This window comes from Glycine soja, chromosome 6 (genome assembly GCF_004193775.1).
Source record: "Glycine soja cultivar W05 chromosome 6, ASM419377v2, whole genome shotgun sequence".
NCBI lineage: Eukaryota > Viridiplantae > Streptophyta > Magnoliopsida > Fabales > Fabaceae > Glycine > Glycine soja.
In genome coordinates, this window is record NC_041007.1 from 44,997,385 (window position 1) to 45,024,560 (window position 27,176).

Here is a 27,176-nt window from a genome sequence, read left to right on the forward strand (position 1 = left end):
AGGTATAAGCTCATTAATGGATCATTTTTCCTTTTGAGTATTATAGCTCACTTTGATTGCCCAAAGTGTGCAGGAAGTGAGATCAAATCTAAATGCACGAGCAGGTCTTCACCAAACTCTATTTTAAGTGCTTTTAGTTTTGATGCCAAGTTAGACATTTTCATTATGTACTCCCTTATATAATTTTTGCCCTTATACTTGATGGAGATAAGTTTAGCCAAAATGTTACTTGCCTCCGACTTCTCGTTTTTGGCAAAGTATTGTTCAATTTTCTCAAAAAATTTCTTTGCATTTTCATTCTCAGCAATAAAGCCCCAAAACACTTCTAGAATAGAATCCTTCATGATCACAAAGCACATTCGATTGGAACGGTCCCATTCCTCAATTATTTTTCCTTAGAGGTTTTTGTAGCACCCTGAAATATTACTAATTATAAATCGATGTTTAATTATATTTATCGTGTTATTTGACTATATGGTTGACTTGAATGAGTTGATGTATGACTTGAATTAGTCATGTGTGAATTTATTGATGTGGATGTTGAGTTATGTGGAGTTTTGTTGAACTAAGTTGAAATTATGAGATTTCAAATTTTACCTAAACCTATTTAAGTAAAATCGCGATCCCAGATACATTAACCGTTGGATCATCTTCAAATTTTGGCTGGAGGTTCCTAAGATAATTCTCCATAATCTTACCATTGGGATTTTGAAACTAACTACATTTGATGTCTCGCTAAGCGCAAGGAGCATGTTGTGTGCAATTCCAACCTGAGAGGGAATTGCGCTGAGCGAGAATTAGCACAAAGGAAGTTGCACTGAGTGAGAATTCGCACGCTAAGCACAATTGCAACCCGAGAGGAAATTGCACTGAGCAAGAATTTGGTGTGGATTTTTGAAATTAAAATCCACACCATCTACACCTTCAGTGTAGTGGCACGCCACTAAGTTCCTCTCGTAGCGTAGCGGCACGCCACTAAGTTCCTCCCCAACCGCACCACCCTCCATCACCCCCCTTCAGTGTAGTGGACCACTGCCTCCCCTACAACAAGCACAACCTCTATGACGTCACATTCAACAACACCCACACCATTTACACCTTTCTCACCTCCGACCCCTCCCTCATTGACTCGTGGATCTGCACCGCATCCTCACTGTGGGCCTCCACGTCCCCTCTTCGATCTCAAAGCCAGCGGTCGCGCCTCTCTTTCTCCAGCTCGAAGCCCCTCAAGTTCTCCAGAACAATAAGAGCAGCAGCCGCCGATGAGACCATAGAGGCACCTGCAAAAGAAGAGGCTGCATTGGTTGGGTTCACCCCACCAAAAAAAAAAAATGTACTTCAATTTCTATTCTGTTAGGCAAAAAATTCACATGTTTATATTTTGTCGGGAGGGAATTTTCTTGCTTTTATATTTTCTCTGTTAGGCTAGTGTTCCCCCAAAACGTTAAAGAAAAGGGTGCCAAGTTGTGAATGTGAAGAAGAAGGTGTGTTGAGGAAGGAATCAAAGGAATCTTTTGAAGGGTGAAGAGAGTAATGAGGCGAAGTGTTGGTGGGTTTTGCTCCGATTTCTTCTCTGTGTTGAGGGTATGTTCAAAGTTTTCAACTTGCATTGTGTTGCATTGTAGGTTGGTGTTGATTTCTTGTACTTGAATCTCAGATTGGGTAAAAAATGCATAATATTTTGTGGGGTTTGGCTTATTTGTCTGAAAAACTTGAAATTTTTTAGTTTATTTTTTGCTACTGATGTGTGGAACTAAAGGGTTTCTTCCTTCTTTTTTTTTCGTTTTATGGGGTTGAATGTCTATTTAGAAACCAAAAAATAGTTTTTAAAAAAAATTAGGGGGATTTAGTGGTTTCTTTTGGTGAAAGCATCTTTTTAGGTGGAGGGGTTTGTCTCGTTCTCTCTATACAACTGTGGAATGGGGTTGTTCACTTGTTTGGTTGTGTATTGCCTGAAATGGGTGTTTGTTGAATATAAAATTGGGGCAGTGGGCACACAAAGGTGAGGTTCTTTTATATATATATATATATATATATATATATATATATATATGCTCATTGCTTTGTTCTGTTCCATCATTGTATTTTTGACTATTGACATCTTTCTGTGTGTTAGTTGTTCGGAAGTCGACAAGTGTATCGATTCACACAAGTAGTATAAAACGGTAAGACCGAGTATCGTATCCTCAGGAAATTTGTTTCACCCAGACCATGTACATTCAGTATGTAAACACTTATAGGGATTAAAAACAAGGCAAATGTGAATTCTGTACTAGAAAATCTATTTGAACATAAACAAAATATCTAAAGCTATAAAAAGTGAAAACTATCAAGTTAAGAGCGTTGGGGAGTGTTCTACTGAATTTCTCTCGATGTATAAAAGGTGTTTTTCTCTATTTAACGTTATCCTAGTGTTCTTATGCTGAGAAACCACTCAAACCATGATTTCTCACATGAATGAGCCTAACTCTCTTTAGACTTCGTCCTTGATCCCTCAACAAACTTGTTCTAAAAGAGTTGCACTAAGCCTACAACATAAAATGGACTAGATCACTGCACTCCGTTCCTAGACATACAGATTTCTAGCTTGCTCTATCAAGTTCTAAGGTTTTAAAGCATTTTCCAATACTAAAAAGCCTAATTGCACTTACAAATGGGTGATCAAGCCACAAGCATGTAAAATAAGCATAGATAGAAGTAATGAACACAGAAAAATAATATCAAATAGATAGCGAGAATATTACATCAAGATTGTTCAATAGAACTCCCCAACAAAGAAGCTTAGCCTTCCATTACAAGCAAAGCTTCAAAACTAAGAAAGAAACTATTTTTGGTGAAAGAAATTGAAAGAAGATGATGGAGGAAGTCTCCTCCAACCTCTAAACCCTAAATCTCTCTATTTTCTTGAACTAAGCTCCCTCTGTTGCTCAAAAACTCGTATCTCTACTGTGTCTCTCCTTGCATGTTGGGCGGACAGATCTCTGGCTTATTCTCTTCTAGGGTTTCCCATCGACTAAGCGAGCTAGATGCCTCGCTAAGCGGATTCATCTCGCTGAGTGGATCTACCTTGCTAAGTGAGTCATCAGCTACTTGAACCTTCTCTTCTTTGGCCTGAAATTGAGTTGGATTCAACATTAAGTCACAAAAATGGAGTTTCTACTCTATAAAATCACACAATAAAGAAGAATATGTAAAATTCTACAAAAAGAACCATAAATTGGAGGCAGAGTGCTATTTTCTTGCAAATATTCAATACCAAACTAACTCATGAATAACAACTAACATTAGTGAAATGGTATTTAATAAGAGCATTTTGTTTTGTTGAACTAGATGATGAACATGACAACTAGGTCGATGGCTGTTGAATTTCCTGTCAGACTTGAAAGCAATTGTCCTTTATTTCTTGAAATTTATTTTTTCCCCTCTTCTACCTGTAAATTTAAAGTTCAAGCAAACTATGCTGACAATATGTTAAAGACGTGCAAGTTTGGGAACTCTTTGTTGAGTCAGTTGTTTCTTTGTTGTAAAAGATTGAGTAAGCTTGGATTACATTACATCAGGTTATAGTGTTATACAAGGTAGGTGTTTAGGTCACTTAAAGAAGGATAGGATAACACTAACCACTTTTACTTTTTGGAACTAAATAATTAATCTAAAGTTTTGCTTTCGTTAGTGTATCTGAAAAAATAATGCAGGGTTGAGGCATTTGTTCCTTCATTATAATGAACAGGAATGTTGTATTATTAGCATCTAAGATAAAGTGCTTGAGTGATAATTTTGAATGTAGTTCATTTCATAAGTAAATCTCTAACTGTCTTATAAGAGTGTTGAATATTCATACATTAATTAAGTACTTTATTTGTTATTGGGAAATTTCAGATCATGAAATTGAAGTAGATATACTTGAAAGGTTTGAATAGTAGGGAATGGGTTATGCTGCAGTCGAAGTTGCTGTTTTCCCATATGCGGATTACTTAGACTTTTAGGGGATGTTATTCTGATTAGTGATTTTGGGAGGAAACTGGACATGAGTATGCTAGAGGGGATATGCTCGAACCGCGAGAATCTGATATACCTGTCCTGTTTCTGGTCTTGGTTGTGCTTCCCTTGGTGGCTTACATCTTACTTGGAAAATGGAGTGAAACCACTAAGAAGAGAGATACGATAAATTTGCTTGCCCATTTGGCTGCTGAAGAAGCTCTGAGAGCTGAAGAAATGGTTGTGGCTGATGTAATTCCTCCAGTGTCTGCTTCAAAAAATGAACATCATGTGTGCGCTAGGTGCTCTGTTCCAGCCAGAACTCGCTGCTCCAGATGCAAAATTGTTAGATATTGGTAATTCTTTTAACTTACTTTAGCTTCAAATCTATTTTTCTTTCTCCCCTTTGTGTACTTAAATTAATTGTGTGGAAGCATGCTTTGAATACTCATCAAAATATCTGCCTTGGGAATAAGGATACATGCCTGCTAATTAGATTGAAGTTTTACACCATTACCATGCCACCAAATGAAGAATACACTTCCTTAGGAGTTGTGCTTAATTAGTTCTCAAATAGGTAATATCTACTCAGTTTTCTCTAATTGCTATGAAATAATAAACCCATGGCTAAAATTAGTTCTTGGCCAGTAAAATGTGGTAGTTTTTCGGTTGGCTTGTTGCATTGGCAATTTGCTAATTTTGTGCTTTTGTTAGAACAACTCTTATGTTGATTTCTCCATGACATTTTGTTTAAAGAGTTTTCAAGACTTTAACTAATGGAAATGAAGTGGAACGACTAAATCTTGTTTTCCGAATTGGAAGAGAGAAGAGGGGAGACAGTGTATATTGTAACCTATATTAAACAACTCTTCTATCTGCTCTTTTATAAATTTTCTTCTATAACATGATTGTTGGGGAAAATATTATGTTTGACCTTAAGATTAATTCCCAAAATTTGAGTTGTAAGTGGTTTGCAGCTTTGGAAATTGTCAAATAATCCATTGGAGGCTAAATCACAAGCAAAAATGCCAGCGACTGGAACCTCCTAAATCAAGCTCATTTCCTCTGGCAGTTTCAGTTGAGGAACTTGGTCATGGGAGTTACTTTTATGAAAATTTGAACAACCAGTACTTAGGTCTCTCTTTGAAGCAGACTTTAAGGGAGAGTGCACCTTTGCACATAATTGTTGGACCCGTGAACACTTTTTTTTTTGTGTTCACCCCACCAGAAATGTTTATTGAATATTGAAAGCTTGGCATGCATTGCTGAAATGATGTGTTTTTTGTTTTTCTCTCTATAATAGGATAATCTTTCTGATTCTGGAGATTGGAGGGACAAGGGAGCTGTCACTGAAGTTAGAGACCAAAGAAAATGCCGTAAGATTTTATATTAACATAGCATCCTTCAAAAATTGTTTCCATTACTTATTATATCACCTCTTTTCTTGAGATTCTTCATTTCACTCCATGCATTTAGCATATTTATAGTTTAAGACTAAAAATTGAGCACACACCACTCATAAGGGTGTAAATTTTAGTATAATTCAGATAAAATATGTGCACATTTTATGCATTGGACATGGTGGAGGAAAGAAAAATATATACACCTTTGCATATATTCTCAATCATTAAATGTTTATTATTGTCTTATAATTTTGTAATTGCTTTATTTTAGAGCGTCCTCCATATCAAGAACCCCTGGATTGGCCAACTCGGAAAAGAGTAGCTTTGAGATCTGCATAACATATAGGTCTTGCTCAAAATTATTTTATTATCTTATCATATTATTGTACCATTATTTAGTTTGCCCCTTTTTTCTGACTTGTTATCTATGCTGCTGAAGGGAAGGGAAGCAACCAAAAGTAATAAATGAGTATATTGCATTTGATCTTTTATACTTGAGTATATTGCTTTTGGTCTACTAACCCAACAATCAAGGTACGCATGTTATTAGAATTTGGGCTTAGACTTTTTAACTCAATCCCATAAAATCAATTTATAATAACTACTTAAGTCATATTTCTAGTCGACTTGGGATTTGTGAGTGGATTGATTGTGGGAATTGTGAATGAATGAACAAAATGCAGGAGCTGGTGCAAATGGAATGTAGTAGATGGGCAAGCAAAGGGTTGAACATAAAGTACGAGGTGAGGAACATAAAGTCACATGTTTGTTTAAATTTATTTATCGAAATATATATTTATTTTAATATAATAAGTATTTTTTATTTTTATAATGTATTTGTCTAAATTATTTTTGTTTTTAAAAAATTTAATTATTTTAAGAAATAAATTCAATCTATTTCTTAAAAAAATATTTTTTTAAAATTATTTTTAAAAATTTAAACAAACTCACCTTTTATTTAAATTGTTTCTGCTTTTAATTTTTCTTGTTTTAAGAAATAAATTCTATCTATTTCTTAAAAAAATATTTATAAAAAATACGTATTTTAAAGTAAATTTTTTTGAGATGAAGTGTTATTGATGTCACATTGTCATTAGTACATACAAAATATTTATATCAGCCATACGAATATCTAAATAAAGAGACTAAATATTGTTATCTTTGTTGGAGTGGTATGTTTTTCAATAAAGAGACTATATATATATATATATATATATAAATATAATTATTTTATGATAATAATAAAAGTGACGGGATGAAACACTCTGATAAAGAACATATAATTGTGGTATGTATAGCCAATCATTTACTTATCTAAATAATTGTGTAAAGTTGCTTGCATAAAATACAAATAAAAATAAAATTACAGGTCTAAGTGGCTATCATTCATCTACCTATCTGCGTAGTCAATTATTATGTTTTGTAAGCCTTTTCATTACTTCTAATTATTTGAGTAGTACTATTCTTCATTATTTCACAAAATTACTATGCTATAATTAGATTAAAGAAATGATTATGTACATAACAAAAATTGCATAGCACTCACGCATGGAATTACACTTTGGCAGATTCATATTTAAAAAGCATAAGGAATTCGTATTCCAACATGATTACTATATAATAAAGGAACACATGATAATATTGAAGGATGCAGTGCATTGTGCTATGTGAGTGACTTTTAAGCATGCCAATTAAACGAGAAGGGCATGGCACTAATCTAAGAATTGACCTGAGCATGTGCATTACCACTTTACCAGAATTTTTCAGCTCATACCTTTTGAAGTTTTTTTTTTTCGATCAATATGCAAGGAAGTTGCAACTTGGGATGACCAGGATGCAAGAGATGTCACTGATTACCATTTCATTGTGGAACAAGAAGTGGGGTCTTGCACTTACGCCTTCTTTGGCTTCAACGGTAATCATCTAATAAAAACAATTTCATCCGTTTTTCTTATAAAAAAAAGAATAATTGGTTTTAAGTGCAATAGTGAAAATGTTTTTATTGTGGTTGTGGCATGATGAATTTAGTAATTTACAACCAATTTTTGCACTCATATAAATGATACAGGAATTGCTGGTGTATGGAGAATTTCGACGCTGTATGAGTCTGGAGGGTGGAATCATAGGACCACAGTGGAAATTCTTTTGTATTTGCTTAATTCAATATATGACCAAAATTTAATGTGTGTGTATGTTAGGACTTGCGATAAGTTCGAGCTACAGATTTTAGCCCCCAACATATTGCATAAGTTAAAGTAATGGAAGGAAAAAAAAAAAAACAAAAAAGAAAAGGAAGTTATTTGAGAGATTCCTACATTTGGTCCTTAGTTAGATCCTTATCTCTTTGAAAAAATAAATAAATAAATCTTGATTTCAACAATGGGTAAAATTACAATTTGCAATGATTGTTATGATTTTTATACAGAAAAGTAATGTTCTAATTCAAAGTTAGCTTGATGAGTAGTATTCAATTTTGGAAGTTTATCAAGAGTGGCTCCTATGTGGCTTCCACTTCTTGTTACAATTGTATTATATATTATCAAACTGTTTCAGTGCACCTTCTAAGTACACACCCTCGTTTATGGATCTGCCACCTAGGGAGACCATGAAGATGGACCTACACAACAAAAAATCCATGCCATCGATGTCTCCAAAGAAGAAGTTGACGGCAAAATTTGCTCTGATGAAGTCCCGGCCACTATCGGAGCAGGAGATCTTGACGGAGGTGACTGCTTTAGTCACAAAACAATTTGCTATGCAAGAGATTTTGTCGGAGGAATTTCGACACTGTCGAATCCGTAAACTATCGTAACCTCTACGAGGTGCTCTATGACCGTCTTTGACGTTGTCGTTGACCGTCAAATTGTCATGGTTGTTAGAGTCGTCCAGAAAATCACTATCAGTTCTTGAATGTGCTCAAGACTTCTTTGACCTCCTCATCTGAGAAATCCATCGCCGGCGAGGCTCCTCAGTCGAACACCAAAGACGGAGCTTCCTCTGCAGTTCTCTATATGTTGTATTTACCGTGTATCATCAAGGTTTGTCCACTTTGTTACCCGTAAACGAGTAGAAGAAAATGACCATGTGAATGGTTTAAATAAATTAAAAAAAAATCTCTGTTTTCTGTTTTTACTTAATTTTTCGTACAAGTTTGTCTTGTATAAGAATCAGAATTTAGAGAAAATGAAATCAACCAAACTCAGATTTTTTAGCAACTAGAAATTATGTGTAATTTTTTCTGCAAACCCAACTGGGCTAAGGGGGAGACATTATTGCAACTATATATTATAGATTACACTGCAAGACAAATTAAAATACAAAATAATCCGAGGACCTTTACTTATGACAGAGTGCTGGGACATTTGGAACATTATTACAACTATATATTATTTTTTGGTTTGTGAAGGGGAGAATGAGCCTTTATTGATGATAGTGCTGGTCCTTCTCCTATATACCACATTTCATAAGAAGTTGTTATGGGTAAATCTCAATGAGAGACCTTAAACCCAACACTGGAGTTATCTTGTAGTCACTGAAACCAGTAGAGAAAATCAGTTTGGCCCATTCTTTCTCAGTTCTCTCTTTTCCAGGATACAGCACCATCACAACCATATCAATGAAGAGCTGTGTTTCAATTGATTCATCATCTCCCTTTTCATTCTCCACCACCATGTCTATGATAATCACCTTGCTCTTTATTGCCTCTTTGCATTTCTTCAGTATTTTCACACACTGCTCATCATTCCAGTCATGCAATATCCACTGCAAGCATGTCATGCATTCAAAGGAACAGTAAATGATCTAAATCACTGAAAGGTGTTGAATTTTTTCTTATTTGGGGGTAGTAGAAAAAGCAGTATAAGTGTACATATAACTAGAGCATATTTTTTGTCCAAAAAAATTAGTCAATACTCAATATATACCATTTTTTATCCTAATTATAAAACTAGTTCATTTCGTCCCTGATTTTATCGAAATACATGTTTAGTCTTTGTTGTTAGTTTTACCAAGTGATGACCACATAGCATAGATTAATTATGCCACGTGTCAATAATCTATATTTGATATGTCACACTAATTACAAAGACTGAAAACATATTTTCAAGCAAGAAAAAAACACAATAACTTGTATTATTATTAGAGGTGCAATAATATCTTACCTTCAAGAGAATGGCATCAGCAGAAGGAATTGACTCAAACATGTCCCCTCCAACATATTTCAAGTTCTCACTTCCTTGTAAAGTGGCAACAACATGTGGAAGATCAAACACCGTACACTCTAGTTGTGGGAATGATTTGGCAATAGCCATTGCCATAGTACCTGTGCCACCCCCAACATCAACAAGTGACTCCAATCCATTGAACACTCCTTTGCACCTCTCAATCACCACATTGGCAACCAATTGAGTGTCACTTGCCATAGCATCATTAAAAAGGTCATTAAGCCTTGGCTCGCGGTCAGCATAATCCCAAATTTTCATCCCATGTGCTGTTTGAAATGGCGAGGGATCATCATTTTTGAACCATGTTGGCAATTGAAGCCATGGCTGTGTCAAAGTTGGATCAAGCATTGCATGCAAGAAAGGTACCATACTTAAGGGGTTGTCCTTAAGTAGTAGAGTAGATGCATCGGTCAACACGTAACCCATTTCTAGCTCATTCTCGTTGACCTTGTGTTGAGAGAAGAAGCCAGAATGGGTCAAAATTCGCATCAAGCGATATATGCAATTGGCTTTGGAAGGGTGGATTGATAGTGAAGTAGTGAGTTTTGAGAGTGGCATGGGTTGACCATACTTGTGTATGATATCAGGTATGTCCAACTCAATTGCACATTTGAGGGACATGGAATTTATGAAGCTGAAAATGTGATTCCAAACATGGGTTTGAGCTCCAAGTAGTTTTGAGACACGCTCATCTCTTTGGGCTTCCATAATTTTTCTGCTTTAAGGAAGTATGCTGTTTTACTAGGTATGCTGTTTTACTTCGATGAAACCTTAAATTAGTTTGGTTCTATTTATAGGGTAAGCTGGCTGGTGTGCTATATGAATACAATGGTTGTATAAGAAAATAACTTTTATCACGTAAAAGTTAAATCCATTGAATCAATATTAATATATGTTGATTAATACTTAGCGTGATTAAAATGCCAAGCACATTCTTATCCTCCGTTTCTTAAAGTATATTATATATTTTATGCTTTTCAGGGGTGTTGTTCAATTTGTGGGATAAACATATTAAAGTTACTGTGCTCAAATATTAATTAATTAATTCAATCTTACGTGGATGCTGATTAACTCAATATATAATTTAAATGGCAATCCTTTTCAAGTTCTGAGGCATGCTACACACATTTTCATCATTGGAAAATTTCCATAAAAGATTACAGTTAATTAATTTAATCTGACTTATAGACAAGACCTGACAAATAGTAGTTTGAGGCATCCAATCAAAGTTAAGGTATGCGCTTAAAATAAACTTGAGTAAAACAATGGTTTGAATAGTTATATGTTAAAATAGACTGGGTTTATGAAGTGTGTCAATTAAATTCTGAATTGTGTTGTAAACTTAATATACTTTATGAGAATTTCAAAATTAATGATTCAATTGATAAAACTTAATTTTCACATGTAGTTAATTATTAAATATAATTTCAGAATATTATTACGCAAATTTAAATACACCAAATTTATGCCAAATAAGATGTTGAATGGAAAACATCTTTTTTCTTAATTTCTTAAGAAATAATTAAACCTGGCATCCTCTCAGAAAAAACATGAAAAGTTAAACTCTGGAAAGTCTAACATCTCTTCCTTTACATGATCTGTTAGAACCACAACACAAATTACATATGCACTGATTTAGACTGCTAGTTATATATAAGCTTTATGGTAATTTAAAAGAATGGTAAAAAATATTTTTACACAATGAAGAATCATCATCATCATCATCATCATCATCATCATCATTTGTTCAGAATATATGAAATTGAAATAACCATGTGGTTAGGAATACAAATCTGAGATTGATGGTAAGAAATGCATATAAAATTTTTCATTTTTTTAATAAAAAATATATTTTAAGACGATTTTTTTTGGAAAAATCATCCTAAAATCCTCAAAATATTCTAATTTCTTTTATAAAAAAATATATTCTAAGACGGTTATCTAAAAACCATCTTAGAATCCTCAATATATATTTTTTTAAAAAAATATATTTTAAGACGATTTTATGAAAAATCATCTTAGAAAGTCTATCATTCTATAACGGTTTTTACATAAGAATTGTCTTAGAAAGGTATCATTCTAACACGATTTTAACCTAAGAATCGTTTTAGAAGGGTACCCTTTTCTAAGATGATTTTTTATGGAACTATAATTTTTAACCGACGTAGAGTCTGTGTATTAAAATGTTTTTTAAGTTGGACCTAAATCACAAGGGAGAGGCCCTGATAAATTCTTCGAAGTCTAGAACTTGGGGGTAAATACACCCGATTTGAGTGCTCCTTTAAGTTTGTGCCGATCCCACATGGTTGAAGCATTCTCGCAAAACAACATGACCCTGACTGGTTTCCCTATGATTTTACCTAGTGAGGGTGATCTCACTTACCAGTGTATGGTTTGTCTTGTCATGTACTCTTTGCCGTCTGACGAGGTTTTTCATTGATATGATATCACATTACATATAAGATTGAGTCTTAATATATTAATTGCATAATGCGTGTATAATGATCATTGTGACTTGTTACGTGATGATGAGTAATGAATTATGTGAGTGTGAGATGTTGTGTTGTACTTGAGATGTATTGTTCTAAACACGTGATTAATGTCAATGTGTGGAATGTGATTTTGTGATTAAATTATTGGGACAAGGGATGTTACACAATGAGTGGTAAAATGATGCAAATTATGCTAAGTTGAGTTTGTTATACTTATATTATGCGTGTGAGTGTGCGCGCACTTTTGTTTATCTCTACCTAGTTAAAAATATAATAATTCACTCCTTGTGTGTTGTTTGTGTTTGGATCTTGTGATGATCTCGAACCTTATGTTCGTGAGAGCAGATGGTTAGGTGGATAACTTTAAAAAATTTCATGCTAGAGAACGCTGAGAACACAACGCTCTGATAGGATGTGGCATTAGGGTATGAGTTTCTATATTATTTGCATAATATTCTGAACATGTTACTTTATGTTGTTCCGCTGTTTAACTTGTTTTCCTTTTGTAAAAATAATTGGATGACCTTGGTTTGGGCCTGAGATGTTTTCATACTCTTATTTGATAAATTTTTAATTTAATGATTAGTGTGGATGTGAACCTTTTACCCACGTGAATGCTTTTATGCTTAGAAAATAAAATCTCTTTTATGTAATTTTACATTTCTATGTATTTTATTATATAAATATGTATATCAGGGTAGAAGGTGTCACAACTTGGTCTCATGATTTTTCCCTTTCATACTGAGGAGGTTTTCACATTAAAAGTTTCTTGGTATTATTCTTCTTCTCTTACTCTCTTAATTTATCTTTCTTATTGCCCATCTTAATCACATAGAGAAGAAAATTTATTCTTGGTATTTTCCAACAGTGGTACTAGAGCTAGGTTGATTCAGGAGCTATAATCCTGTGTGATTCAAGATGGAAGGTGTTGTCACTCATGATGGAGAAATGTTCAAGCTAATTGCTGAAAATTACTCCTATCGGAAGAAATGTTCAAGCTATTTATAGGGTAAGCTGGCTGGTGTGCTATATGAATACAATGGTTGTATAATAAAATAACTTTATCGCGTAAAAGTTAAATCCATTATATTGAATCAATATTAATATATGTTGATTAATACTTAGCGTGATTAAAATGCCAAGCACGTTCTTATCCTCCGTTTTTTAAAGCTAATTATATATTTTGTTTTTCAGGGGTATTGTTCAATTTGTGGGATAAACATATTAAAGTTACTTGCTCATAAATATTAATTAATTAATTCAATCTTACGTGGATGCCGATTAACTCAATATATAATTTAAATGGCAATCCTTTTCAAGTTCTGAGGCATGCTACACACATTTTCATCATTGGAAAATTTCCATAAAAGATTACAGTTAATTAATTTAATCTGGCTTATAGACAAGACCTGACAAATAGTAGTTTGAGGCATCCAATCAAAGTTAAGGTATGCGCTTAAAATAAACTTGAGTAAAACAATGGTTTGAATAGTTATATACAGCAGATTCAAGATACTAAGTGAATGAGTTTAAGTTATAAAAAATAAAATTAATAGATTTAATTATATAAATAAAATAAAATATAAAAAGAAAATTTTATTTATAAATTTAATGAATTTTAAAAAATGAGGAGGTGGAAGTACACACTCTCACAATCATGTAGGTCCACCACCGATTATATGTTAAATTAGAGTGAGTTTATGAAGTGCGTCAATTAAATTCTGAATTGTGTTGTAAATTTAATATACTTTACGAGAATTTCAAAATTAATGATTCAATTGATAAAACTTAATTTTCACATGTAGTTAATTATTAAATATAATTTCAGAATATTACTACGCAAATTTAAATACACCAAATTTATGCCAAATAAGATGTTGAATCGAAAACATCTTTTTCTTAATTTCTTAAGAAATAATTAAACCTGGCATCCTCTCCGAAAAACATGAAAAGTTAAACTCTGGAAAGTCCTACATCTCTTCCTTTACATGATCTGTTCTTAGAACCACAACACAAACTACATATGCACTCAGATTTAGACTTCTAGTTATATATAAGCTTTATGGTAATTTAAAAGAATGGTCAAAAATGTTTTTACACAGTAAATTATTATTATCATTATTATTATTATTATTATTATTATTATTATTATTATTTGTTCAGAATATATGAAATTGAAATAATCCTGTGACTAGGAATATAAATATGAGATTGATAACAAGAAATGTATATGAAATTTTTAATTTTTTTAATAAAAAAAATATTTTAAGACAATTTTTTTTGGAAAATCATCCTAGAATCCTCAAAATATTCTTTTTTTATAAAAAAAAAATACATTCTAAGAAGATTATCTGAAAGCCGTCCTAAAATCTTCAATATATTTTAAATGAATACATTCTAAGACAGTTCCTTGAAAAATTATCTTAAAAAGGTATCCTTCTGAGATGATTTTAAACTAAGAACCGTCTTAGAAGAGTACCATTTTCTAAGATGATCTTTTATGAAACCGTGATTTTTAACCGACATAAAATAACATCAAATGCATGGAAAATAAAAGGTGAAGATTTTAAGGTTTTGGAATTTCATCTTTGACTCTTGATGATATCACATTCATCTTAGAAAAATGGAGATAACATTTCCAAAGGTTCTTAGAAATATGAAAATTAATTTACATCCATTTATTACTATTTTGGGAGAAGCTATATCCCTCCACTATATAAATGAGGGTTTGTGAGGAGTTGTTGCAAGCAAGTGAGATTCCTCAAGAGTGATAGAGTAAGAGAGTTTTTGTAAACCTCTTCAAGAAAAAAAAAAGTTATATATTTCTACCACACTTGGTGAGTGTTTGAGAAATATTGTAAATCATTTTATCGGGTGAGATTGAGATCATTGTAATCCTACTTCATAGTGGAGATATTTTTTTGAACTTTGTCCCAAGGTTTTTCCCTTTCATTCACATTAAATATTTCTTGGTGTTATTCTTCTTTGCTTACTCTCTTAATTTATTTTTTTTATTGTCCATCTTCATCACATTTATACTACAAAGATTTGCATGAGCCAATAACCCAAAAGGATAAGTCGAAGGGTGTAACATCCTATTTTTCATAAAATAAATAAAAAGTTTTATTTTAAAATTAATAGAGGTTTCAGAAATTAAATAAATGAGAGAAAAGAGTTTTTATTAATTAAAATAAGGGCTTCATAGTATTAGAAAATCAATGGAGTAAAATGATGTTTTATAAAATAAAAGGATGTTTTAATTATTATTATTTAATGAAAGAGTAAAATAAAGTTCTTGTTTATAAAATAATAAAATAAAAAAATAGAGTAAATAATAGGCTCAAAGTACCACAGTTATAAATAGAGATATATTAAGTCAATTTTTACAATTCCGATATGTCTCTACGCTCTTTCTTCCTTCCAAATTCGTTCTCAGTTTTTTCTCTTCCAAAACTTTCTCTTTTTCCCACATACACCCAAACCAGTCTCAGCAAAATTATGATATTGAACTCGTTAACCGCTAGATTGTTCTAAAATTTGGACACCACCTTCAGAACTCATTTTCTCACATTTCCATCGTTGGGATATGCAAAATAATGTCTCCAGATAGAGAATTGTCCCTCACACATAGGCGATAAAATTAAGGGAAATTAATATATTAAGATTCAACGATAAATACTTTAAATGTATTTTTAGTTTAATTATTTATTAAATATTTTTAATTGAAAATATAGTTCGATTTAATATATACATGTTTTATGCCAAATGTTAAGATTGTGTGATGTTTATATGATTCATGAGACATGATAACATGTTGCATTGGAATTATAACATTGTGATTGAGATTGAGTGTTTGTGATAAATTGAGTATCTGTTGAATTGTAAGATACATGTGTATTGAGATTTTATACGCATTAAGTTGTGAGTTATGAACTATACAATCACACAACTGTAAGACCCTTTAAGGGCGACGAATTAATGCGCTACGAGTATTGTGATGAGATTCACTGTGAAAATCCAATGAGTTGAATTAATTCGAGGCATGACGAGGTAAAATGATTTTAAAACAATTGAGTAGCTATGTGTATTGCATAGTTCAAACTCTAGTAGCACGTATATGATTTTAAATGTCTATTTTAATGAGATGATTAGTCATATGAAGATAACATATTAATACTATGAGATATGTATATGGTGTATGAGGCGTGATAATGAGATATCTTGGGATTATGAAGGTGTGATGAACTTTGTATAAGTGACAAGTTGAGTATGTGTTCAATTGTGAGATCACGCGTGTATTGAGATGTTGTGTGCATTGCACGATTGTTCAATCACGCGACTATAAAACCCTTTAAAGGCGAAGAGTTAATGCATGACGAGTATTGTGATGGGATTCACTGTGGGAACCTGACGAGTTGAATCACTTTGAGGCGCGAAGAGTTAAAATTATTTTGTGCACAATTAAGGAGTCATGTGTTTTGTATAGTTCATAAATAGAGTCTGCGTGTTAAAAGGTTTTCAAGGTTGGACCTAAATCAGGAGGGAGAGGCCCTGACAAATTCTTCAAAGTCTAGACCTTGGGGATAAATACACCCGATTTGAGTGCTCCTTTAAGTCTATGTCGATCCCACATGATTGAAGTATTCTCGCAAAACAACATGACCCTGACTGGTCTCCCTATGATTATACCTAGTGAGAGTGATCTCACTTACTAGTGTATGGTCTGTCTTGTCATGTACTCCTTGGCATCTGACGAGATTTTTCATTGACATGATATCACATTACATATAAGATTGAATCTTCGTATATTTATTGCATAACGCGTGTGTAATGATCATTGTGACTTGTTACGTGATGGTGAGTAATGAATTATGTGAGTGTGAGATATTGTGTTGTACTTGAGATGTGTTGTTCTAAACATGTGATTAATGTGAATGTGTGGAATGTGATTTTGTGATTAAATTCTTGGGACAAGTGATGTTACACAATGAGTGGTAAAATGATGCAAATTATGCTAAGTTGAGCTTGTTATACTTATATTATATTATGTGTGTGTGTGTGCACGCACTTTTGTTTATCTCTACCTAGTTAAAAATATAATAACTCCCTGTGTGTTATTTGTATTTGGATCCTGTGATAATCTCGAATCTTGTGTTTATGGGAGCAGATGATTAGGTGAATGACTTTAAAGAATCTCATGCTAGAGAACTCTGGGGACACAACGCTCTGATAGGATGTGGCATTGGGGCATGAGTTTCTATATTATTTGCATAATGTTCTAAACATGTTATTTTATGTTGTTCCATTGTTTAACTTGTTTTCCATTTGTAAAAATAATTGGACGACCTTGGTTTGGGCCAAAGATGTTTTCATACTCTTATTTGATAAGTTTTTAATTTAATGATTATGCATTTCTATGTATTTTATTATATAAATATGTATATCAGGGTAGAAGGTGTCATAACTTGGTCCCATGGTTTTTCCCTTTCATACTGAGGGGGTTTTCACATTAAAAGTTTCTTGGTGTTATTCTTCTTCTTTTACTCTCTTAATTTGTTTTTCTTATTGCCCATCTTAATCACATAGAGAAGGAAATTTATTCTTGGTATTTCCCAACAGTGGCATTAGAGCTAGGTTGATTCAGGAGCTATCATCCTGTGTGATTCAAGATGGAAGGTGTTGTCACTCATGATGGAGAAATGTTCAAGCTAATTTCTGAAAATTACTCCTATTGGAAGCCGATGATGGAAGACCATTTATATTGAAAAGATTTGCATGAGCCAATAAACCAAAAGGATAAGCTGGATGGAAAGATCACTGACAAAGTGTGGGAGTTCCAAAATTGAAAGGTAGTAGCTATGATTCAAAAATAGATTGACTTAAGCTTGTTTGAGCATGTGTCAACTTATACTAATGCATATGAATTGTGTACAAAAGTTGAGTCTATAATTCAAAAGAAGACACCTCGAAACAAATCCCATCTCGTGAGAAGGTTGGTAAAGTTGGAGTACAAAGATGGCCATAGCATGATTAAGCACTTAAACATTTTCAAGGGGCTCATGAATCAATTGACGAAGATTAACACGAAAATTGATGATGAATTACAAGCTCTTGTACTCCTTATTTCCCTACCAGAGAGTTGGGACATGTTAGTAGTTACTCTAAGTAACTCAGCCCCTAAAGGGAAGCTCGGATACCATCACTGATAGCTTGTTGAGTGAAGAAGCTAGGAGGAAGGAACGAGGTATGATTCTCCAATCTGAAGCTAACATTGTAAAAATCGCGAAAGAATTGCAAGTAGAAGTTGTGATAAATCTCGAGGTCGATCTAAATATCGCTTTTCAAAGATTATCTGTTACTATTGTGGCAAACCAAGTCACAAGGAATCTGAATGTCGATATCTCAAGTGAGATAAAAAAAAATCGGCATTATTAAGCCAGATCAAATTGATCTGAAGAAAAAGGAGGATAAGAGCACTACGGTCATGGTTCCTTATTGGTAAAAAATGATTCCTTATATAAGGAATGCATCGTTTGCTGAAGAAATTTGAAGTGCCACTACAATTTGCTCCAATGTTAGAGAACTTGAAAGAAATGGTTCCTTAATATGAGAAACCCACGAAACATCTCCGATTAGAGATGCTCTTAGTGGACCTTCATCTCCTCAAATGTCATCATGGTCGCCTCTCAAAGTTATTGTGGCACTGCTTCTTCTAAAGTTGTGCGTTATTGTCTTCTCGTTAGAGACCATTGTCGCCACCTATGGTTCCTCACCATTGTCGATCTTTACCATCATTGAAGCTTAAGTAGAAAAACAAACAAATAAAAAATAACCAAAGGCCACTTCAAGTCATGGTTCATCTTCTTTCATGGAAAAAAATATATAAGAAGGAAGAAGAAATAAACATTATCCTTTTAATGATAAAGAAGGGGAGGGTGAAAAGATTATATATATATATATATATATATATATATATACAACAATTTAGTCCATGCAAAAAATACTAACATATTAGTCAAGTACATTATTTTTTATAGAACTGATTTGTCGTACTTTTTTATTTTTTAACTTGTAAGGGATTAATTTTTTTTTTTCATTTTTCAGGAACAAATTTATCTTAGTTCCACACTTTCAACGATCACTACTAAAAAATATACATTTAACATCGCCAGGTTAACATCGGTTTCCGGAAAAATCGATGTTAACAAAAGCACGGTGACATACTTGTAATTAAGATTAGTTTATTAACATCGGTTTTATAGAAAACCGATGTTAACATGTAACTGTTAACATCGGTTTTGTAAAAAACTGATGTTAACACAAATGCGGTGGTGATGTTAACATCGATTTTTTAAATAATCGATGTTAACATCCACTAGTTAACATCGGTTTTTTAAAACACTGATGTTGACATGAACTACTTAACATCAGTTTTGTTTAAAAAACCGATGTTGTCCCTTTCATAAGTACTAAAACCCCGAAAATCCATTTTCCTCCACGCGTTCAGTAACCAAAACTCTTTCTCCATTGTAGAGTGTGAGTGAGCACCCTACTTCGCTTTGAGTGGCGCCTGCTTCTTCCTTTGTTTGAATGGTTTTCGTTGCAAGCTGCCTTTCTGATTTTTGCTACAAATTTTAAGCTAAAATAGCATCTTAATTGTTTGTCTTCGAGTTTGATTATTTCACCCTCCTGGGGATTCTATGCTTTTTGTGGCTTTGTGTTTACAGTGACCCTGGAGCACAACTGCACTGTGCCTTTGTGGGTTTGTGTTTATAGTGACCGTGGAGCTCACCTATCAGCGAAGTTTCCATCAAAGGTAAGTACTACATTGTCCCTGAAACATTTATTTTTGTTCCATGATAGAAAAATGGTTGAACCCAGCATTTACTAATTCATATGGTACCGTTGTCCGCCTATTTTTGTGCCTGTGTTTGCCTTGTTGAATTTAGTTATCAGTTTAGTTCAATTCAAAATAGTTTTTAGAACTAACCTAGGTTACGAGAATATGCACTTCCTGTTTGATGTAGCGTATGTCACTGACACTGACTATGTATGTTGAGCAATTCTAGCATCTGCTTGAAAATATGTTCTATTGAAAATGCTATATACATGGAACGAAACACTCCAATTAGACCTTTTTTTGGTACACAGAAATTAACTTTAATTAATTATACTTAATGACTACGTGCTTGTGTAAAAATTGCTCTAGACTGCCAAACTATTTTACTTCAGCAAAAATCAACGAAATGGTGTGTTAGTAATATAAAATTAAAAGAATAAAGCATCAAGAACCATTTTCCTAATCACTGCAAAATTGGTCATTCAGGATAATTTTGTATTATAAGGTCACTCAATTCAGGATATAGTATTAGTCTCTTGTAATTCTTCTGCTGAATGGTAAATCTTTATGTTGTATATTAAATGTAGTCTCGGGTTATTTTTGACGAGATATAATAGTGAAACAATTTAGATTTGGTCTATGTTGGATGCTTACACATTTGACTGATTGAAAGTAAGTCTCAGTCAATATTTGTCATAAGTTTGTCTTTGACACTGCAGGTTACCTAAAATTTACACAGAAAACAAATTAGAAGGAGTAGAAGAAATTGAAAATAGATTTCAGTGTAATTTGTAGCATATAAATGGGTAAAGCTAGTAGGAAAAAAATGTTACTATTGAAAATAAGAGACCTAGAACTTAAAAGCATTATCATCATATCTTATAGAGTTGCTTCCATCAGGAATTTTTTGTGAGCAGAACACTAAGGTTTTTGAAGTCTGATCCTTTTGTCTGAGTAAATTGAAGAAAACATAGCTAAAACCTTTCTGAACTAGTCCATATAGATTGAAATTTCTATTTCAATTACTTTGGGAAAACTTCATTTTAGTGTATATACACACACAAGCTACTCCAATTCCCCTGCGTACCTCTAGCTAGTGACTGTTCTCTTCCTCAACTTCTTCAAGCAGTGCTTGTTTTTGTGCTTCTGTTAGGGTCTCTAACCGCTTCTACATATTGAATAAAGGCAATATTATTGAACAACATCGTATACTCACAAACAATGTGAACACACAAGAAGTTGCAGACAATTTTCAAGCTTCGGCCATATGTTTAGAATGACTTTTTTTACCACACTACATCAGTCTCTCAAGCACACTAGAAGAAAGGAAAGTAAAAGTAAAAGCTCAGTAGCTGAATTACTATTCCTCTGTTAGGTTCCTAATGAATTGAACACTAGTAGCTGTTGTTACTGTGTCAACAAATTCGTTCTCGGCAATTGTTGTTTCTTCTCTTAATATATGCTCTATCACCTTTTCCCATAGCTTCATAGTGTGACTCATAAGTTTGATATCTTTGTAGTTAGCACAATTTTGGATATGTCCTTGTTATTAAAAATTGGGACCAAAGTACTCTTCCTCCACTCATATGGCATCTTCTTAGATAAGCAAAAATAAAATTGCCTTGTCAAAAAAAAATCATGTCAAACCTTTGAGTTATTATTTTATATCCAAATATTAGGGATTTATGATGGATTTGAGGTTGATAGTTTTATAAGTTTAAAAGTCAGAAATTTATATAAAAAATTGATATAATTTAAAGGATTCTATAGGATATAAGAATATGGTTGGAACTGAAAATTTTGAGAATTTTCTATTTTATATTAAATTTGATGATTTGAATAATGAGTTTTGAGTACAAGATGATTTAAAACAATTTAACTGATTTACTTTGAGAAGATTTAAAGTAAAAAAAAAAAAAAAAAAGAGAATTTGATGGTCTTCTGGCCCAAGAGGTTCCTCTTTTAAGAAAGCTTCAAGGCACTTGTAAATAGAAACTGATTCTTGCATTCTCTTGGAAAATAGCTAGGGCTTGAATCAAGCAGCTATGTATCATACATTTTAAGCAAGAGAACTACCGCAGACAGCTATCCAGACGACATTGTGACTTGTGGTAATGGTTTGTTCACTATTATCTTGGCCCTCTCTAATCCTTGTAAGTAGAATTCAAAGTTAGTTGAAGAATGAATGTCATCCTCTGTTCCACTGTTTGAGTCTGCATCATTCCCCATTGTTGTAGAGTTAGTAGCATCACCCAATTCATAGTAGCATCATCCTCTGTTCCACTATTTTTGTCTTTCATGTTAATCCTCTGTAAATATTTGTTAGTTGATTCTGTTAGGCTTAAGTAACGGGTTAAGTGCCAGCTTAGGTACCCGACTGATCTTTCACGTGTTTATTGTCATGGCCATGGGCATTTTCTTTTTAAGTTGATTTAATTTTCAGAATACGGAGATGACCTAATCTTGAAACATGTTCCTTATTAGAAGACAATTCCCTTAAATTTCCATGTACATGTTACTTGGAGAGTGGGGATTGATTTGAATCTTATTATTTGCAAAAGGTGTGTCTTTTTTATAAGTTATTATTATAATTATAATGATTATTATTTGGGAAAACGGCTATGAAATGAATGTTACATCATAAATTGATTATATGAAAAATGAATAATTGATGAGAATTGAGTATTGATGCACTATTAAGTGAGTAGTAGGAAATAGCGGTTCAGATATCCTGCATTAAACTATCTTTTTGTTTTCCAATTAGACTCGACTGCACCATTTTTGATAAAAAAAAAAAAGTTAAAAACACACCACTTTTGTTTCAGCTTTACACAGTTTTTGAATATTGATTGTTTCGGTATATATTCTTTCTTTGATATAGTTTAAATTATATTTTCTTTTCTGGTATATATTAGTAGTAAAGTTTTATACTTTTAAATATGTTTTATTTTTTTAGTTAATACCCAAAATTCAAACTGCATTAAAACAAAAAGGAAAAATCAATAAGATTGCACCATTGATAAGAAACCATATCTAACTCTTATCGCATTAGAAGTTATAAAGTTGATATAGTGGTTGAAGAATGAAGCAAGAAGAGAGAGATTATTGGTTGGGATCACTCCCACTAAACTTCTAAAATATTAACCACTAACATTTGTTTATAAAAATAAAAAAAAAACTTTTATTGCATCCATGTTACAATCGCACCATTGTTATCTTGGAAGAAAATCTAACTTAAATAATGGATATAACCTCTTGCATTAATATAGAATTGCACTTAATTTCTATTGGCAACTTCCCTTTTCTTTCTAACATTGCTTTCTTTGCATGTAGAATATATTTTTTACTTTCGAGAACCTTTTGATTTTATGTTTTCTGTCATATATAATTGTAATGTAAAAAAAAAATAAATGATTTGACTTTATTGATGAAAAAGATTATAATGATTTCACAACAGAATTAACAAGTTCATCAACACTTTTAGGGGTGTCTTTATATTATAAGGATTAAGTGACACGGAAAAATCTAGGATCTAAAACATTCAAATCAGTAGAATTTGCACTTTGACTCATTAAAACGATCAAATATCAAATTCATCTTCCAAAGATGCCGGATGAAATTCAGCATCATATTGATCAATATGTGTTCTTGTATATTGTCTTGTTGAATAAATATCATGTCTTAAATCCTCTTTACCATTTTTCCTTGATAGCAAATAATATTTTACAATCAGTGATATTGTACAATTTTTTCTTTCTTTCTTTTGACTGTTGCGCTGGAAATTGAACAGTGAAGAGTGAAGTTCTTTTGTCACACTCATTGATTTTCCTTTGATTTCGAAGAAAGCCTAACACACACACACACACACACACACACACACACACACACACACACACACACACACACACACACACACACACACACACACACACACACACACACACACACACACACACACACACACACACACACACACACACACACACACACACACACACACACACACACACACACACACACACCACACACACACACACACACACACACACACACACAACACACACACACACACACACACACACACACACACACACACACACACACACACACACACACACACACACACACCACACACACACACACACACACACACACACACACACACACACACACCACACACACACACACACACACACACACACACACACACACACACACACACACACACACACACACACACACACACACACACACACACACACACACACACACACACACACACACACAAGTTTGATAACAAATTTGTTCAATTATACATGCAAAAATTTCTTCAATTCTGACTTATTAGCTGTGACAAGGTAGCTGGCCTCTTCATAAGGTACTTACCTAACATTAACTTAAATTCTATTGTAGTGGTGATGACCTACTAATATTAGTGAAAACAAATTTGCCAAGTGTACCTTAGTTAATTTGTTCAGAGTTGTTAAAAATGAATAGTTTTTAACTTGAGTTATTCCTATTTTAAATTTTCAAATATGCTTGCATGATTGTATTTGTATGAGGATTATATTCTTTTTTATATAAATTTTGGGAAGCTGAACAGTAGTTAGTATAATGTCGGTATTTTAGGGGCAGTGTAGTTATTTAAGGGTACTTGCTAGTGTTTTAGGGGAATAACAAAGGCAAGTCTAGTCTTTATCAAACACCTAAATAGAAACTCAAGCCCTTCTTCAAGATGTTGATTAAGAGACTCGACTTTCTCCAATTGGTTTTGCAGCTTATTCATTTTTGAAATAGGCAAACATCAAGCCCAAGACAACAAGGCAGAGCACTATCTATGGCCTATCCTACATCAAGCCCAACGCAGATAATGTTAGAATGTTGAAGTCATTTTTGCCCATCATAAGCCTCATTTCTCATCTTCCATAAATTGCAGCAGGCACAATGCCACAACAAATGTTTTGATTTTGTTGATTTTTTTCCTTTGACCATAGTAGTAAAAAGCTTGTAAAACTGCAGTAAAACATCTGGTAGTGAAAAAGAATAACCAATCTCATCGTCCAGTTGGTGCTGTAGGTTGCAATGAGCAATCTTTGATTCAATCTTTGTTGACAAAACTACCTAGTCTTGGGCACCACAGCCTTAAATCCACAGCTCCTAACCTTAATTAAAATCCACACTTACCATTGTTTTCCTGGGAATTCCAAAAGATCATACACATGAAGACATTCTAAATTAGTGTTACCTAGGAGCTGCCATATTCGATATTATCCCAGCTTCCGAAGCTGTTTGTTCCATGTCTCCTCTGTGATTGTTCAGCATGATGAGAATATGCAAGGCTTGTTGATTCATGTCCACACTCGAATTTAATCTCCATTATCCTTCTAACGGCTTCCGCCATGTCTAACCGCCGCTGAGGGTTGCTTTCAGTGCAAGTAGCACCAATGTGGAGGAGTTGCTCCATCTCACCAAGCCAATTCCTAGAGCCTGCAATCTCAGGATCAAGCACTTCTGATTCCCTTCCCTCAGAGATTGCAGTTTCCACCCATTGCACCACATCAGCCCCACCCTTTCCATTGCTGAGATACTGAGAAGGGAACCTCCCTATCAATATCTCAATTATCACAACACCAAGACAGTAAACAACGCAATTGCGTGAAACTTGGCCTTGTTGTGCTACGTCTGGTGCCTTGTAAGCGAATAATGTTTGTGCAATGGTTGAAGGGTTAACCATGTGGCTGAACCCGTAATCCACAAGCATTGGTTCATTGTCTGGTCCAAGGAGAACATTGATGGACTTGAGATACTCGTGTGGAAGATCCGAGGAACCAAGTACTGTGTAAAGATAATGCATTCCTTGTGCGATTCCTCGTACAATCTTCAAACGAGCAGGCCAATGTAGCTTAACATGAGATGCTCCCCTATCACTTGCAAAAAATATAAGAGAAATTCTATGATGCTTTCGAAAATGTAAAAGTTTTAGTACTGTCATTAAGAGTTTTAATATAGAGAAATTCTATGATGCTCCCCTATAACCATAGCAAATCGGTTCTTGTGTTTGACAAGAGCTTATTTAACAAATGTCAATTAAGTCGTGTATCTAATTGAAGCATCTTACCATATTTGAAAAGGACAAAACTTAGATATAGTTCTTTGAGTATTTTGTGTTGTTCCCTTATCATAATTAAAGTTTTTTTCCTAATAAGTGACCTATGTTGATTTTTAATACAAACCTTTATTATGCAGACTCCAGATACATACACCCTCATGACACGCACACACACACACACACACACACACAAACCGTAATCACACACACACACCCTCATTACACACACACACACACACACACACCCTGATGAGACACACACACACACAAACCCTAATCACAAACACACACACACACCCCCTCATGAAAAATACACACACCCTGATGAGACACACAAAGACACACACACAAACCCTAATGACACAGACACACACACACACACACACACAAACCCTAATCACACACACACACACAAACCCTAATCACAAACACACACATTCCCTCATCACACACACGCATACACCCACATGACACACCCTGATGAAAAATACACACACACACCCCCTCATGTCACACACACAAACCCTAATCACACACACACACACCCTCATGACACACACACACACAGACACAAACCCTAATCAAACACACACACACACACACACACAAACCCTAATCATACACACACCCTCATGACACACACACACACACACTTAGTCAACCTCACTTCCAACCTAGTCAACCTCCCTTAGCTTTCTTGTATGTCATGAATATAATATGCTATAGAAACAACTGTTGATGTCGATATTTGTCAATAATCGAAATTTAGATTTTGTATGTTCTTGTACGTCATCAATTTTATTTGCTATATACACAACTGTTGTTCATGCTGAGTGAACCTTAGATTCCCGTTTGAGACTGAATGCAATGATTCTTGCGGACAATTTGCATTAGTCATTGTATTTAGTCTTGAATTGTCCATTTGGACAGTTTGGGAAGACTGGTATTTTTATGTTAAATTCATTCGTTAAGGTTATTAATATTTTCATTAATTTGATGAAATTTCGGTACAATGCATTTCAAGTTGTTCTCTGAGTGCATACTTGATAATCGGGAAATTAATTTCACCGATGTCATGTCGTGTACTTGGAGACCAATGCGAAATACTGCCAAAATTTAGTCAAATTTTTT

General features: G+C 33.6%; 2 protein-coding genes and 1 long non-coding RNA gene across 4 annotated transcripts; 1 reads left to right on the plus strand and 2 right to left on the minus strand.

Annotated features, from left to right (window-relative positions):
* Positions 1–3,751: 3,751 nt before the first annotated feature.
* On the plus strand, positions 3,752–8,513 carry LOC114417160. 2 transcript variants are annotated; one of them, XR_003667719.1, is made up of 7 exons: positions 3,752–4,334; positions 4,956–5,354; positions 5,653–5,727; positions 5,821–5,915; positions 6,065–6,124; positions 7,191–7,296; positions 7,450–8,513. It is a non-coding gene; the product is annotated as an uncharacterized LOC114417160 (long non-coding RNA). The 2 variants fall into 2 exon arrangements; XR_003667718.1 differs by having other exon boundaries at positions 3,754–4,334; positions 5,282–5,354.
* A 137-nt stretch (positions 8,514–8,650) lies between these two features.
* LOC114417159 (probable O-methyltransferase 3) lies at positions 8,651–10,383 on the minus strand. Its single transcript, XM_028382268.1, has 2 exons — positions 9,542–10,383; positions 8,651–9,143 (listed from the first exon to the last, which is right to left on the minus strand). The coding sequence occupies exons 1-2, from the start codon at positions 10,310–10,312 to the stop codon at positions 8,856–8,858; spliced, it is 1,059 nt and encodes a 352-aa protein (XP_028238069.1). The 5' UTR covers positions 10,313–10,383; the 3' UTR covers positions 8,651–8,855.
* A 14,798-nt stretch (positions 10,384–25,181) lies between these two features.
* Positions 25,182–25,928, minus strand: LOC114416351 (pollen receptor-like kinase 6). The gene has a single exon (XM_028381215.1). The coding sequence runs from the start codon at positions 25,926–25,928 to the stop codon at positions 25,182–25,184; it is 747 nt and encodes a 248-aa protein (XP_028237016.1).
* Between the last annotated feature and the right edge of the window lie 1,248 nt (positions 25,929–27,176).